A 17682-nucleotide genomic window follows, 5' to 3' on the forward strand; every position below is an offset into this window, starting at 1 on the left:
GGGGGGGGGGGTTTGGCAAAAAGAAGCCGGGTCAGAATCCCTCAATGGTACCTTCTAGTATAGTGGAATGTAAGGCAGTGTTGATTTCCAGAGCCCAAATTGCATGATTACCAAGGCTTTTGGTGCAACGTACTACATGGAATTGACATGTTCTCAAGTATGAGCAAGATGGACCAGCCAAATGTGCCATACGTGAATTTATGTATTTAAGAAGAACACATGCTTGTAGTGTGAAACTTGTAACCGGAAGTGTAATGCTTCTTATTGTAAGAGTTATGATGTACAGTAACACTGACAAATGAGACATCCAAATGGCCGGTTGTCAAAGGAATAGGAAGGGTGACACAGATCAATGTTACCTTTAATGCTTTTCGGGATGATCTGGCCCCACTGTGGTTTGTATTCCTGTTGACTGATGTACTGACTGAAGAGACCATCTACAAGGAGACAAAATAAAATTCATGTCATCGTTTTTACTCATTCACACCAATTGTAAACGCTCACTCGCTACCGCAAGACTACGGCAATTACCGCAATTTGTACTAAGCAGTAGACCACGTGCTGCAGATGCCACTATTGTTTCTAGAACAATAAAAGTTCATCTTATTTGTTAAATAAGTCATAAGTTCCAATTGGGAATGTGGAGGAAGGCGGTAGGCTTGAGTACAAGACTCAATGTAGGGGTCTGGCATGCATGGAAAAGCATAGGGCTATTGTATTGTATGTCTGTATTTATATAGCGCCATTAATGTACATAGCGCTTCACAGCAGTAATACACGTGGTAATCAAATAAATAACAGACAATATAAATAACAGATCATGGGAATAAGTGCTTCAGACATAAAAGTAACATTAAGGAAGAGGAGTCCCTGCCCCGAGGAGGTTACAATCTAATTGGTAGGTAGGGAGAACGTACAGAGACAGTAGGAGGGAGTTCTGGTAAGTGCGTCTGCAGGGGGCCAAGCTTTATGTATCATGTGTTCAGAATATTCACAGTGCTACTCATATGCTTCTTTAAGCAAGTGTCTTAAGGTGGGTCTTAAAGGTTATATGTAAATGATCATGTTCATCCCACAACCATCCTATTTAGGCAGAATTAAAAGAAACAAAAAACACAATTGTACAATCTGATTAGTTTAAGCATTTCTCAATCTCAATAGCCGAGTAAGAATATGAAGTGCTTGATGCGTACGAATCCGGCACAAAGTGCTTGATGCGGGACGGTTTCAAAACATGGAAAAGGTTGGTCTTAAAATGAACATTTGTACCATTAAAAATAAAGGCAAATCCAAACTATTTTGGGGTAATGATATCCAACGTGATTTTGCCAATGCTCTAGGTTTCTAAGTTGAAGAGCTGGGCTACAAGACTCGCTGCTCCTTGGAAAAGGGTGCAAGTACCGAAAGCAGGGTCTGTGTAGACCAGGGCCACCAACAGGTCAGGTTTTAAGGATATCTCTGCTTCAGAACAGGTGGCTCAATCCTGTGCCGAAGCAGGGATATCATTAACCAGACCTGTTTGCAGACCTTGCTGTCGGCCGCCCCAGGTATAGAATATAATGGAAAGTAGTAGAGTGACTTGTCAGTGTAATACAGGACGACATAAAACTGCTGCTAGATTGTGGCACATAGTGCAGTGGCTTTCTTATACTACAGAAAAAAACTGAACGCCACAGTATGGAGAATAAAACATTCAAAGCTCCTATGCTTAGGACAGCACACCGTAACGCCCTTTCATTGTAGTATATGCAGATGTCAAAGTGGCCATTACAAGCGAATATGTATGTGCACATTACAGACATGCCCCCAATGACCTGGTTTTCTATTGTATTTTCACAAAACAGATGTCTGTGGGCTACCTCAAGCATGATCAAAGTTGGAAGTGCAGAGATATTAGTCTGAGTGATCTGGGACCCTGTGCACCTACAATCACAAATCAGAGCACATCTAAGCGCAGGAGCCAACCCCAGAGGTGCGATGATTTAAAAGTGACAGAAATATGATCCCAAAATTCAGTCTCATAAAAGATAACACAAATAAATCAGGCGTTACAATATGTGCACATGGTATCCCTTACATCCATCAGGTAATACTACATTATGGGAGCATTTAGCTGAAAGGAAGCAAGACAAGTGCCTAGCATGCAACACAGAATTACTTTCTTCTATGGCTCCCAGAGTATAAAGGGGCTTTAAGCTGAAGCCCTCATAGGAACAAAATGAATGGCAGGGACAGACAGAGAGAGAGAGAGAGACAGAGATATATATATTTTTTTTAAAAGTACATTTGTAAGCATGGGAAGCTGAGCCATGGGAGGGGTTTTATTTCCTCTAGTCTAGCTCTTTATAATCCTATGTGACATTATCTGTGCAAAGTACAGTTTGACTTATTGTCAAGACCCCTCTATTCCCGCCTTATCTTTAGTGGCCCCTTAATTGGGACATAGTGGCCAAGAAGTTACATAAACACTTCATTTGCACACACCTCTCCCTCTTCCCTCCCCCCTTCAATTCAGATCTCCCCATACAAAAAAAGGTCTTTATTTTTACAAGGACACTAAAATAAAATAGCCAGGATTGCTTTAAAGGTGCAACCCCATATAACTGAAATAGAAACCTTTCATAAAGAATTCCTTACAAATAGCCAGGACTGAAACAAAAAGATCTGGCTGCTTCTAAGTCTTTGTAAATTAAGCACTATGTATTTTTCTTTATATCACCCTGTCCTCATCAGGGTGCCAATACAAGATCAGGGTGCCAATACAAGATCAGGGTGCCAATACAAGATCAGGGTGCCAATACAAGATCAGGGAGCCAAGACAAGATCAGGGAGCCAAGACAATATCAGGGAGCCAAGACAATATCAGGGAAGAGTAGGTGTTTTGTGCAATCTCTTATTGAACACGCCATTACATCCCACAAAAGGGAGTAACTAGAACAATAACGTTCCCAAATCTCCACTCACCATTTATACCAGGGGTCCTCAACAACCCCCACCCCCCCTCCCCCCAAACAGGTCAGGTTTTGAGGATATCCCTGCTTCAGCACAGGTGGTGCAGTCTTCGACTGAGCCACCTGTGCTGAAGCTGGGATATCCTGAAAACCTGACCTGTTGGGGGGTCCAGAGGACAGGAGTTGAGAAACGCGGATATATCCAATTTAAGAAGAATTAGTTCACACTACATGGGGCAGAGTTTTAATAAAGAGGCATCACCCAGTTCTAACCCCTAAAACATGCCACAGTGACATGAACGAAAGTGGTGGAGGATCCTATTCTGATCTGATGAAGCGATGGAGACCATCTACCCTAGAAAACGAACATTACATACTCTGTACGCCATAAGGGCCCTGGCGTGCCGTCTCCCATGACTTCTTAGACCGCGCTTATAGTGCCGGCGATGTTGCCCGAAAACAAATGCGTTGCCGCTGCGTGTGCCTATAGTGCGTGCGACGTTGCGAAAACTGGTAGCTGGCAAAATTTTAATTTTTGCCGGCTAATGTGACAGCCCTTGAACCAATAAAATGGCCGGAAACCTGCGACGCCGCCTGGTGAAATATAACTTTCGCCTTTGGCGTCGGCAACGTCACCCGTCGTGTTGCCATCGACGGCACTATATGCGCGACCTTACAGGGTACTTCATAAGGGCACCCTAAGAGTCAAAACACTTTGGTTCTAAAAATGATTGCACCGTGAAGCATTATTACGGTGTGGTTTAAGGAAGACAATTAAATGTTTGTTTATTAGAACTGTTTTGCAAACTAAAAGGACCTTTAATACCGCTCCTATCTATGGGATCTACATAAAATGAGAAGATTGCACGCCAGGATTAGCCAGAGCAGTGGGGTTACAGACCCCTGTCGAAGTGGAAGGGTTAGAAAAGTATGTTCCAGCTAAAAATTTCGAAGCAAACAGAGAAGTAGCACTGATTTGTTGTGTTTAAGCTCAAACGTGATTATTTTCTGCAGGTATTTGTCCGCTGTAAAGCATCATGCAGCTTCTACTTCATGAGAACACCATTCGGGAACACAGAGTACAAACGCCACAGGAGCAGGGCGTACATTTTTGGGGACTCTATTAAAAAAAAAAAAAAAAAAAAAAAAGAGTGTTAGCAACAGGGCTGCATTCCAGAGTGGTATTCTTAGTGCCGGAAAGGAGTTCTCGTCACATTGAAAAATCTTTCCATCCACATAAAACAATGTGTGCAAATCGGACAGGACAGAGTTTTGGTCCTCCTTAAAGAAACAGATTTTTATCACATTAACATGCCAAAGGATTAATGAGAATTGGCTTTAAAGCAGCCCCACACTGCAGTCAATAGGCAGCGCACACCCAAGGAAGGAATCGCGGTGTAGTGGTCAAGGTGCTGGTATTCAAGGACAATAGTTACATTTCCAGTCAAACACCCATTCACCCTGTGTGACCTTGGGATACTGCAAAGATTTTACAGTGCGATTCTTAGAAGCATTTATTCACTGTGTGCCGAGTATGTTCCGTACAAAATATTATCCCAACTGGGGGATCAAGTGGTGGAAAAGACCCTGAAAATTAAACAGGAGCAAACTGATCGAATCCTGGTCGCCAAAAAAAGGTACGGCAGATGCCTCCTTAGTGATTGGCACACTGACACTTGTGATCTATAGTTATGTATACGGAACGGTTCATATTTTTAACTTTTGAAAGTACCTTGGGTCAGGGGGCCACAGTTTTAATGTTTTTCCTTTGGTCTCCCAACTTTGCAGAAGAACCCTGTGAGATTTGACATCACTGTAAAACATTCATTCACTCATCCAACAGAAGGTAACAGATGCCAGAGGGTACTATAATGGCTAGTACAGGGCACATGCATTAGGTACCCGTGAGGTTAGAGTTGGGGCTTTGTGAAGTTATGACATATGTCAGCCCATTGTTATCACATGAAATAAATGTGTACATTTCTAGACTCCATACAGCTTTTGGAAATGTGTAAAAGTAGAGCCAGATAATATTACTGACATTAATGTGACAGATTGCCATGCAAAATGAGCCAGCAGCGCTCAGGGTCAGGAAACTAAAGTGCCTGCCACATCAGCTTTAATCTCACTGGCAAACAGGAAGCCACAATGTCAGTAGAAGGTCAACGTTGTGGCTTCCTATTGGACGACCTGCGTGGCCATCTTTAAATATCCAGAAAGAACGCCAGCAACTAAAATGTTAAGTGTCTCTGAAACAGGGGGACCCCAGAACGCTTAGTGGGCTGGCTTTCAAAAAAGTTACGTGGGCTGCTAGGTGACACTTCTGCGTTACTATACGTTGTTGCTGTAATCCAAAAAATATCCAATTTTCTTACATTATATTTTTGATCTGAGTGTAAGATCGATATCGATTTAACCATCTTACACTCCGTGCCTGACCACAAGGGTTTGGGAGAAACGCGGGTTTACCTTTACGTTGCCGGGGGACCGGCAGCACTGTCACACCAGCTCCCAGGGGCGGAAAAGGAACTGGAGGGGGCCCCACTTCCCTTTCAATCCGTCTGGTTGCTTGGTTGGAGCGGTCAACCCGATAAACCCCTAGAAAACGAGCAGGCGCCGGTGATGTACCAGGTACGTTATGAGGGCACGGTACGGATTACGGAAGCCAACTGCATTGTTCAGTTGTCTGCATGGGCAAACTGCACATTTAAATAAAGGGACAGAAATTAGCCTCCCAACTGACAGGAAAAGGTACTATCGACATGAAAAAGAATTCAATATCCCATTAGGTCTGAGGACGCAGGGTGAGCCAAGCGATTCTTATCTATCGCCAAGATCTACTTTTCAAACAGGTAATACTTCAAACATCCCTTAAAATGGCATAGGAACGACAAATTAACCTTGGGTGACCATTTTGAAAGCTGCAATAAACCAGGACTGTTTTGGATGAAGAGCGTCGCCGCATGCAAAACATACGTCAGTGCTCACTACTGACATCACGCGTAGGGTTGTCAGGTGGCTTCTGCAAAAATACTGGACACAATGGTGAAAGGTGCGACTCGCTTGAGAGAGATAGATGGATATAACACACACACACACACACACACACACACACACACACACACACACACACAGACACAGACACAGAGACACACACACACACGCTTCATGCTGTTTCCTCCTCTCCTATGCCCAAATCCCAGCCTCAGGATGGAGGAAGCTGCCCAGCCCCCTAGCAACAGCCCCGCTCTCTCCCTGCTCGGTGAAATACCGCGGCCCCCCAGGCAGGTAGGTGCGCGCACCTGCAGGTGTGAGTGTAGGTGTGTGCATGCATGGGTAGGTGTGTGGTTATATATACATACCTTATTAAACTAGCTGCTCTCCATCATTTTCATATGGACAATAGTACCACTGCTCTCAGCTATACTGTAGGTGTGCCGCATTGCGCACACTTATTTCTTGCTGCAGACAGAGTGCTAAACGGCTCCCTCTTTTTTAGGTTTAGTTTGTTTTTATATGCACCAACCGGTTTTCATTATTATGGTTATTTTGAGCTATTCCTCTTATGGATATCAAGCACTGGATAATTAATGCCTATACGAGGCTTATCCTTACGTGAATTCTCACTGGAGGCGCACTAGCATAATGACATCTAGTTATTCCGCTTATTAACATTGAGGACTAGATCAGTGCTCACCTAGAGCTGATCCTTACGCGCATTCGCACTGCATCACAAACGGTTATCGCACCGTCTGTCCGCCCGCTGTGTATTTGCTTGTTCTGTTTAGACATTTATTTTAGGTTAATAACAATGAAAAGCTCATGTTTAGCATTCTCTCACTTCTCGTTAAATCTACATTCCATAATTTTATCGTGAGCAATATGCTGGGGTTCTCTTTCTTTTCATATGCATACCGACCTTTTACCCCGGTTAGCACCTAGAACCTTTGATTTCGGCTGAGCGAGAGTTTGCGAGTCCCCCTGTGCCGGGGCACTTCTTTTGTTTTCTACTTCTTAAAAAGTGTGCAAAATCCCTGTTAGTCTGCCTAGCCCCGACACACTAAATACAAACTGGACACCTACATTTTACTGTTACCTGTCTACCTAGCAATTAGAAAGGCTAGAACAGCACATGTGGGTGCGGAGAAAAGGTGGTTTTCCCACCCTACCTTTCTTTGGATTACCTGATCTTGCTGAAAAATCACACACCGACACTCTACATCAGGATTGGTCAACGACTGAGCTACTGATTGAGTCACCTGTGCTGAAGCAGGGATATCCTTAAAACAGGACTTGTTGGCTGCCCTTTAGGACTGGAGTTGGCCACCCCTGCTCTTTATCGAGGATCCCCAAAATCAGTCCATGAACGACTGGGTGGCGGCTTCTAGATTTCTCAAACGTTTAATTGATTGAGCTTCGATCATCACTAAAACCACATGCGGAGGACGTATGTTATTCTGAAAACCTGGACTGAGCTTGGGGAGCCTCCCTCACGTGTACCATATTAATACAACAGTTAAGCCTGAATAAAATGGACTAGACAGAATGCTATCTGAGGATAGAGGCACAAAGATTATTATTCCTGCGAACAGCCATAGAAGTATGCCAATTCCTCTAGAACAATGATCACTGCAGAACAGCTACCCATTTCATCACATAAAAATGATATTGTGTCGCGGATTTGGCAAGACATACAGTACCTAACATAGTAATAGCTCAAACATATCATTGGATTTGATAGTTGGGTATTTAGTGGTGTTCAGTGATTTATTCACACAGCTTTTCATGGACTGGGGAACAGTGTACGTTTTTTTACTGTTCCTATTCTGCTTATTTACCTCAATGCAATATTTATTTTGCCATGCTGGTGAAAGTTAATGAATGTTTTGGATGACGCATCGATTGTCTAAAGAGGAAATTAAATAGATCTCATGAAATATGGATAAATTTCTCACTCCGTTAAAAAAATAAAAATCACATTTCCCAACTCTGCCATGCATGGAATCATGTCTTTAGAACAGACTAGTAACAAAGCACACTAACACTACAATTACACATCCTAATACAATGTTTGTAGCAGCTAACAGATCTAGGGTGGATTGGCGCTTTAAGTTGGTACATATTCTGTGCTCCACTTCTTGCAGTCTAAGGCAAAGCTTATACAGTGTGCGATGGCGCTTGTGCGCGTCAAGCACAAATAGCAGGAGCCCTTAGAGGCCGCTCCTAGGGCGCCCGCGGCGGAGCACGATGGAGCGACCGCGTTTTGAAAAGTGTGATTTCTCAAGCAACGGCCTCGTCACTGGAGCGGTTCAGCCAATCACGGCGAACCAGCTCGGTGACGTCAGCCACGCCCTCGCCACGCCCCCCACCGCCTGAAACACTATGATCAGAGACCGATTGAGCACGGGCACGCACCACGCCCGGCGCGCTCAAGCACACAGTATAATCTCAGCCTAAGAAACAATCACATTAAAAAGAAACAAATTATTGGGGGGGAAATGAAACGTGTGTAAGGTGCTTCAGGCTGGTGTATCAAAGTCTTTGGTGTAGTGTTGAACAGCAGGAGAGATGTTAACGTCAGACTTATGGTGCTTTCTTGGGCTGATCTGAGTGGGGAATGGCTTGGGTGAGACCGTGTTAACCAGGGGCCTACTGCAACCTTAAAAGTTGGACGACAAGCCGATGTCTCTATGGATGTGGACGGGTCTGATGATCATAACCGTTACCAACAACTACCCAAACGCAAACAAAAAAGCAGCAAATACGGCAAGGCACAGACCATGGCAGCTTCCTTAGGCCGCGCTTATGGCGACGCGACGTCGCCCGAAAACAAATGCATTGCCGCCGCCGCGTGCGCTTATAGTGCGCGCGACCGCGACAAAGCGACGGAGCCGTCGCGAACACTGGTAGCCGGCAAAATTAGATTTTTCAAGGGCTGTCGCGTCACGTGACGGCCCTTGAACCAATCAAATTGCAGGAAACACCCGACGCCCCCGCGCAAAATATAACTTTTGCCGGTGGCGACGGCGACATCACCCGTCGTGTCGCCATCGACGGCACTATACTGTAGGCACGGCCTTTGATTCAACTAACTTAACAAGTTGATTTTCACTTTTCCTCTGGGCAGTAGAATTCATGCATATCAGCTACTTAATGGTGACATCACTACTTTGCAAGGCCTCATCACCAAAAACCATAGCCTAAAAATAAAAAAATAAATAAATAAAAATCCCGAACGCGTTTACCGTGGAAAAGTAACACGTTGAAAATATTGTTATCAAAATGCTTCTACTTTCTGAGTTTTTTTTTTTTATGGCGTTAATCTGCTGCATTTCACCTATTGAAATAAACATGCCACGGCCATTAGTTCACTTGCGTCCTCCGAGAGGCTGCCCTTTTAACTGCAACTTGTAGTAGCTTTCACAACAACACAAATACAAAAAAGTAAACAGTCCAAGTGCTGAATTCCATGGTATTTTTGTCTCTATTCCACGATGTTGGCGGGTCCACCGAGACCGCATCTGGAATTTGGTGGGCACGTACTCAACACGCTTCGGTTCCAGATTACTCAAATGAAGAGATTATGCTGGTCCTGGTATTTACTTGATAATTAGAGGGTAACCCTATTAAATTCATACTTGACTTCACGTTTTTAAAGATCAATATGTACAGTACAAGTAGATTACAGCTCAAGTTCATTAAATAGGGCATTGAGACCCTCCCCCCCAACTGCAGACACCCTAAACATGAAATGTCCTTTGTAGTTCTGCACATAAACCTATCATTTTTACATACAGAGATGCAGGGGGTACCTGAAGAGTGCCATGTGCTCTCATCAATAGGGTTTAGGCACGAGCTGAAGGAGGGCAGCACTATGGCAAAAGCTACCAGCCTATGAATTACACATCACTGTATAAATATCTCATGCAGTTAAATATCAATACATATAAATGCCAGTGATGGAATTTGTGAATGATAAACAGCCCGATGTTTTTGAGCTCACATTAACTCACGTTAAGTTATTTTTGTGTTAATTTGTTCCTAAAAAAAAAAAACTAAAATAAAAAAATTCTGAGCGTTCCTACCATTCACGGCTTTTTCAATCAGCTCCTCACAGGCGTCAAAGTCTCCTTTCAGCACGAGTTTGTCGTGCAGCTCCGTTAACATGGGGTGCTCCAGGGCGATTTTGGTTTTCTTCTGCAGGGATTCGAACGCTTCCGTGTAGTTGTGTTGGCGGAAGTGCTTTAGACAAAGACGAATGGCTTCCTGTTCACGGTACTACTGGAACACAAGGAGAAGGATGAGCACATTTACTATGCTGTGATCACCTGGGCCACAGCAATCAATAGCAAACACTGACAGTACAGTATAGAAACAGGGATGACTTGCAATAAGACTGGGTACAAATATGGAGGATATCAAGATGCTTTATATTAAAAAATAAACACCTTTGCCTGCCCTTCTATAAAGTGTACCATTCACCTACTTTATTAAACAACCAAATTAAAAACCTGTCATCATGGAACATGCATCAAGAAGAGACTTCAATAAACCCCTGAGCTGAAGAAAGAGTGGGATTCAGCAGACCTGGTGTTCAACTTGGAGGGAGACCTTGTGGTAATACCAGTGGTAAAGAAGAGGGCAGGGGACTATAGTCAGACAATGATATAGTCCAGCACGAGGACAAATGGATCATTAGTTTTTTTAAAGTCTCATGATCCTATTATCGGGAGTGTTGGCACATACACATACACATGTAACATTGCTCCCCCATAACACAGAAGGACTTAAACCCTTCCATAGGATACAATTGAAGTGTGATTGCAATATATCACACCATATCCCAACTTATCACACCTGAGAGAACAATGCAGCCTGCTACATCTCTTCAGGTTTTACTCTTATAGGCAAAGAGTAATGTTTAGTGAGCAGTTAGCCCCAATGCTCGTCTTGTACCTCTGATTAATATTGGGATATCGGACCACTCTTCAGTAACCTAAAAGGAACAAAGTTGGATAGGAGGTGACTGTAGTAAACAGCTTTCACCCCAAAATATAGGCAAAGCACAATTCAGCATCATATACCAAAATAACTCTTCCAAGTTGCAGTATATCAGGAGACAGCCATGGTTCTTACAACACAAAAGTGGTTTTAGGCCCAGTATTTCCCTTGGTTCTGCCTATACTGTATAACTCAAAAAGAACAAAGGTCAACTAAAACCATTCTAAAAAGGTCCCTGCCAAGTGAACAAGTAGGCTGTCTCTGCAGCCAGCTGTGACATCGCTTGTGATGTATGGGACAGACACATCCAGAGACTGACCACCTAATGAGCGAATGTACCTGGGTTAGTCAAAGCTAAATAGCAGTACTCTACTAAGCAAGATCATCCGGCAAGAAAACACCGGCTATGGAATAAGCGAATACATAAAGCAGCATTCAGGGGAGAGTAAACCAACCATTGTAACTGCTTGTGACTATGCATTTATAGGTGTCATTTCCAGATACAATGGGTGTTATTCGCATAACCGACAATGCTGACGGGGGCACTATTGCAGGGAAACTCACATTAACTTCAAATGGCTGTTTCCATGCAATAGCGCCCCAATTGGCACTATCGCAGTTTAATGAATAACCCCCAACGTGTCTTTTTACCTCGGTTAGGCTAGATTGCATGAAACAATGTACAGGCATACCCCGGTTTAAGGACACTCACTTTAAGGACACTCGCGAGAAAGGACATTTTCAATAGCACCTTACCCCTGTGTCCGTACGCTCGCCTCGCGAGTACTGACACTTATTCTGCCCTACAGACCGCCATAGTAGTGACGCACTGATTCCCCTCACCCAATAGGCAAACGGCAGCTCTCGCATGCGCCTGTCAGCACATCCTGAACAGCAATACCAGCTCCCTACCTGTACCGAAGCTGTGTGCAAGCGGGGAGACTATAGAGCCTGTTACAAAAGCGTTATTTACATCAGTTATGCACGTATATGACGATTGCAGTACAGTACATGCATCGATAAGTGGGGAAAAGGGAGTGCTTCACTTTAAGTACATTTTCGCTTTACATACGTGCTCTGGACCCATTGCGTACGTTAATGCGGGGTATGCCTGTATGTGTTATAAGCACGCCGTATAAAGGCTTTCTATTCCATCCAGATATGCTGTCCAAATAAAGATGTATTTAATGTATCTTTATTTATATAATACTAAACACTTTACTAAAAAGAAACAATACAATAGAGGGAATAATACAATATGTGCATTAAACAGAATCAGACCATAGGAAAGCAAATCCCTGCCCCGGGCAGATTACCATCTACGTGCAGGTTGAAAGAAATATAATAAGCCTTGTGTAATGCTGCAGTACTCCACGTTTCTTACTCACAATGACCAGCACAGCAGTAAGACTTGTGTCATAGTAACAGAGTCTACATTTGCTTTAATATTACATTCCAGTCCCAGATCAAAAGAATTAACATGTTGCAACATAAAGTAATACAAAAGTATAGCTATGCAAAATGATATGGTTTAAAAAAAATAAAAAAATTAGGCATGTTTAGTTCTTCATTCCTTCTACCACAAAGTGCAGAAGGACTTGTAGCTTCACAGTATAAATTAGAAACCAGTAAGGAAGTCAAACCTGAAATCCACTTTGCAGCCTTGAAATGTATAGCTGCTAAAATATGATATAAAGTTTCTCTGGCAGGCGAGAAGTGAATAGAGTTGGGGTGGCCAACTCCAGTCCTCAAGGGCCACCAACAGGTCAGGTTAAGGATACCCCTGCTTCAGCACAGGCTCCAGTCAGACTGAGCCACCTGTGCTGAAGCAGGGATATCCTTAACCTGGCCTGTTGGTGGCCATTGAGGACTGAATTGGCCACCCCTGGTAATAAACTAATGATAATTAGGCATTGTAGTACTAGTACGTGGTGCAGTATGTTCCCTATACGGGGCACACTCGCCTTGTGTCCAACTACTTACTGTACATAATAAACCTACTTTACATTATGCTTTACAAAAGCCGGCTTATTTGCAACACTTGCATAGCCCCAGCACATTAATATGAATGATGTGTTTTTGCCCTAACGTCAAATCCTATTTAGTGTGTGTATTTGTGAGCACTGCCCTGACCCGCTCTGCTTGTTCTCCTGTAAGAGGTTCCAGTCACCTCGTTTCTAGCCATGTTGGCTAAATTTACTTTTAGGACAAACATTGTGAATTTCATATGCTGTAAACAGGATTTGAATAAAATCTTGAATTCGTGCATGCTGCGGCTGTGCAAGCACTCACTATGCAGGAAGGGATCGGTAAGAATAAAGTGATGGCAAAAGGTGCACATAATGTCATGGTGGCAGGGTTAAAATGCAGTCCTACCTTGCTGTACCAGTTGAGACATGGCTGCACCACGTCTGGTTCATCAATGCCATTGATTTCAACGTACCAAATGCTAAAATTAAAGCTGGGACCCCAAGACAACAGAGGCACTAGAGAAACAAAAAAAAAAAAATTGTAAGCTTCACGTATTATGAACCTTTTCAAACAGCTATGCAAATACAGAATATAAAACAAAATAATGGTTTTAAATATTCAATAGCTCCAGTTACAATTCAGTTATCTTCAGTTCTATTTGTAATGTGGAATATGCAGTCTTATAAAAATACTAGAATGAGATCTATGCGAGCGATAATGGGTATAGAGACGTCATAAAGGTCGTCATTCTGGAAAAATTATCATTACGACCATTATCTCTGTAATACATAGGGCCACACCACTGTAATGGGAGTTTAATGATCTGCGTGTGTACATGTATTCGGATTATACAGCCATCCAGACATCAGAAAACACTGCAGTGATTGTGTGTTTAATGCATTAATATAAACCAAATAATCTACAGCATCACTCCAGTTCATTTACAAAGGGATACAATAGGACTTGCCTTGCCTACCCCAAATCAATATTTTGGTACAGTATATTCAGATCGAGCCCTAAAAATTGTCAGGCCTTGTACTAGCAGTAAGGAGTCTGTTGCAGCACCAGAGTGGTTAACCCATTAGCTTCCTACCCTACATGGTTTCGCCTGCTGCATTCCACAGCTTGCAAAGCGAAGCACCGGAAGAATTTGAATCAATGTACTGCTACTTTCTTTTTGCACGTGTCCATTTCAGCTTGGTCACGGAGTCTGCATTGTAAAGCGGTCAGTGGTTGCAAACCAGGTTAAGGTGGATAAAGCAAAGGCCGAGAAGATTTCAGTATAGTAAAGCAGAGACAAAATGAGCTCACAAATATGCACTAGCTGTAACATGCACGGTAAAACCTTCCACTCCAGCAAAATCATACGCTAGTGTTAAGCTAATAAGTAAAAAGTTTCACTTTTGCGCCTGTTACACTTCCCATTATGGGGAGGTCTGTAAAGTTTTGAAGCGTTTGTGATGATTTGAGCACCAACGCAACAATGCACACACAGTGGAGAATGAAAACAAATGACTAAATCATGCATCTGTGCCAAAACTTTTTCACTTTGTGACATTGCAAGTAAATTACACTTCGTGCAACCACAGGATCCTACACGGCGACCCTTTGTCCCAATGCAATTTTCATACACGACGATTCAGTGCTGATGAACAGACTAAAAAGTACAGCAAAGTCACAAGCCGAGACGCAACATGTACTCTTCCAAACAGAACTATAAGCAAGTGTGAAGCCTGGAAACGTCAGAACTGGGAGATCCCCACATACAAGACCGTATTGTTCCCATCTCCAGGGAACCTCCTAACTCCAGATATTTAAACGTTTAAAAAAAAAAAAAAAAAAAGTTCTCCATTCCCAGGATTACTAAGCGGTGGAAAAAAGAACTTCCTGTCAGCAATATCCAGGTGACTGAAAAGAACCACTTTTCAAAACAGTTGCAATGTAACGACTACTTGACTTTAACGTCAGTGACATCTACTTTGGCGCCCGCGAGTCAAGTTTTATTTATAGGATTATGTTAGCACCTATAAAAATGTGAGCTCTAGGATAGTTTATGCACAGGATGCAGAGACCGTAGGCTGACCCTCAGTTCGGGTTGGGTGTTCTTGGGTCGCTGACTCATTGATACAGAACCATTCTTAAACTGAAAAAAAAAAAAAAAAGACAAACATACCTATTTTAATGAATCGACAAGGAAACATCTGTTCGTCAATTTTATGCTTCAACGTGAACGTTTCTTTGTTGTAATCATTCTTTAGGCCACTGTCAAGGAAGAGAGAGAGGAAAAGAAAAAAAAAAGTCTATCGGATACAATCAATGAACTGTACATTTTGCTGGAAGCAGATGGCCGCTAGGAAATAAAACTCCACACAGACAACAGAAGAGAATTAAAACTGGCAGCAGCTGCTATAACTGTGCAGATTCATGGGCTATTTCACCTCTTTGGATGAATGCAAATGTTAAAGTGCTGTAAAGACTGATTACATTTGAAGGAACACTAGAACTTCCCTTACAGGCAGGAATGGCCAGGAGGAAGTCAGCAATACAGTCCACTGCTTTGTTTTTTAAAACCCTCTGTATGTCCCCCTTTCTAATGCAGGGGTACTGAACTCCAGTCCTCAATTCCCCACAATAGGTCAGGTCTTCAACTGGTCAGGGTTTCGGGATATCCCAGCTTCAGCACAGGTGGCTCAGAGGCTCAGTCGAAGCAGGGACTGATTGAGCCACCTGTGCTGAAGCTGGGATATATCCCGAAACCCTGACCAGTTGGGGGTGCCCTTCTCTAACGTATAGGTTCTGTGTTTATTGACCCACTGCGGAGCATACCTGTAGTGGCTGCAAAAGCTGGAATACTCCTAACTGTTGCAGGACCATTGCAGCCATGCAGTCTATTTAACGGTTCCTGTGCTGCTCTGCTCCTGTAATTAGACTCCCTGCTTTCCTGCTTCAATTTTCACCTGTGCTGATACAGGCAGAAGAGGTCCCCAATATGCATCACAGTCTGAATCATGTGGTTAAGAGTATATGGCAACCCGCACATCCAGCAATATCCCAGAGAAACAGTTTCACCCAAGAAAAATGAATGCAGGGATGCCGGTAGCAGAACTGGACAGACTATAGCGCAAACTTTTTATAAATGGGGTCAGTGCACTAGGCTCATGTTGGTGCAAGGTTTCAGCCTACAAATGTACACACTTCTGTAGGATCAACACAGCTACGGTGACCTTAAAAGAAAGTGCAGTCCAAACAATTTAGCTCAATTGTTTTAATGATGGCTCTACCCTATAATCAAGCACAGAGATAGAAAGAGAGATAGATAGAGATATATATATATATTTATATATATAATATATAGATATGTCTCTCTACATGTATGTATGTGCACAAATCTCTACATATATTGGCAGGAAGGTGGTAACAGTTGTTGAAGGTGTTTAGTGACACTTGTGATTCCAAGTTCAACCGTACTACAAAAGCTTGAACAATATATCCGGCTCAAGTGGGCAAAGTACGAGCCAACTGCAAATAAGGCCAGCATGGCAAGTTCTAGTATGAAACACATCAAAAAGCAAAAGCCCTCTTTCTCTGAAGAACGGATTGTCCCCGGGCTTAACAGTGTTCAGGAAGAAGTCATGAAGGAACCCCCCCCCTTACCCCCAGTGAAGCAGCACTGCAAGACCTGGAACGTGAGCTTGACTTTATTTTATGGAATATTATTAGCCTAGAGAAGCAAGAAAAAAAGGATGAAGGCCTCCAGCTCAAAAGTGCAAACCCATTATATTACAGAGGTACAGATAAGAAAAGAATCAGTGTAGTAAGTTTTATCAACAAGAGATGGAGAAACAACCCACTGGAGTATGAAAGCTCACCGGAAAGAGCAGCCAGAAACCATTCCGATACGAGATACTTCAAATAAAAGTATCGTTACACAACATGAAAGTGGAGACAGATCGGTCGGAATTTGTAGAATGTGAAAACTTCTACATCATGAATTCATTCTTCAAGAAGAATCTAGATAGTAAATGGACATGGGATGAACCCAATGGAATAAAGAACAGCATTCATTATACGCCATCCCACAAAAAGCATGTGATTGAAGACTGCACAGTTCTTAACCGTTCTGACACCAGGAGTGATCATTGATTGGTTCGCTGCAAATTACACACAAATGTGAAGATGTAAAGAAGAAAACTGATTAAAAAGAAGGCAAATATCAAGATCAAGAATAACTGCAGATAATTTAAACTAGAGCTAAATAAATCACTTCAGCTTGCTCAAAATTCATGTGGGACACTAACAATTATGAAGATGGAAATTGAAAGTGCAGGAATCGCTAACAAAAAACAATAGGAGAATATCAGATGAGAAAGCAGTATGAGGAAGAACTGAATATGCAAGACGATCCATGAGCGTGTAACTGAGGAAGATGTAAGGAAGTTTAATTGTGAGATGGTGAAGAAGGCTATCGAAGATCAAACAACCTTAAGACAAAGCACTGACCCACGATTAGGAAAAAAATCAAAATCGAAAGCAAGACAGTGGATCAACAACAAAACACTGTGCATATAAAGAGTTGAGGACTTCTACATGAAATTATACAAGAACTGTGAACACAGGGAATAAGCCAGTAAAGGAAGTGAGAAGAAAAACACCAATGATCTACCATAGAAAATGGTAATACCATAGAAAATACCATCTACCATAAAAAAATGTGTCAAACACACTAAAATCCATGAGGAATGGGAAGGCCCCCGGGGGA

The 17682-nt window shown here is 42.7% G+C and overlaps 1 protein-coding gene across 2 annotated transcripts in view; it reads right to left on the reverse strand.

Moving 5' to 3' along the window:
- The window catches only part of MKLN1 (muskelin 1), a 100022-nt gene that overhangs the window by 47806 nt on the left and 34534 nt on the right, over positions 1 to 17682 (reverse strand). For both annotated transcript variants that reach the window (XM_075599372.1, XM_075599371.1), the window contains exons 4-7: positions 15097 to 15185; positions 13329 to 13438; positions 10037 to 10229; positions 360 to 437 (exon numbers count right to left, since the gene is read on the reverse strand). In XM_075599372.1, coding sequence (XP_075455487.1) covers positions 360 to 437; positions 10037 to 10229; positions 13329 to 13438; positions 15097 to 15185 — 470 coding nt within the window. The remainder of the gene's footprint in view (positions 1 to 359; positions 438 to 10036; positions 10230 to 13328; positions 13439 to 15096; positions 15186 to 17682) is intronic.

The sequence above is a fragment of the Ascaphus truei genome, chromosome 5 (assembly GCF_040206685.1).
Source record: "Ascaphus truei isolate aAscTru1 chromosome 5, aAscTru1.hap1, whole genome shotgun sequence".
NCBI lineage: Eukaryota > Metazoa > Chordata > Amphibia > Anura > Ascaphidae > Ascaphus > Ascaphus truei.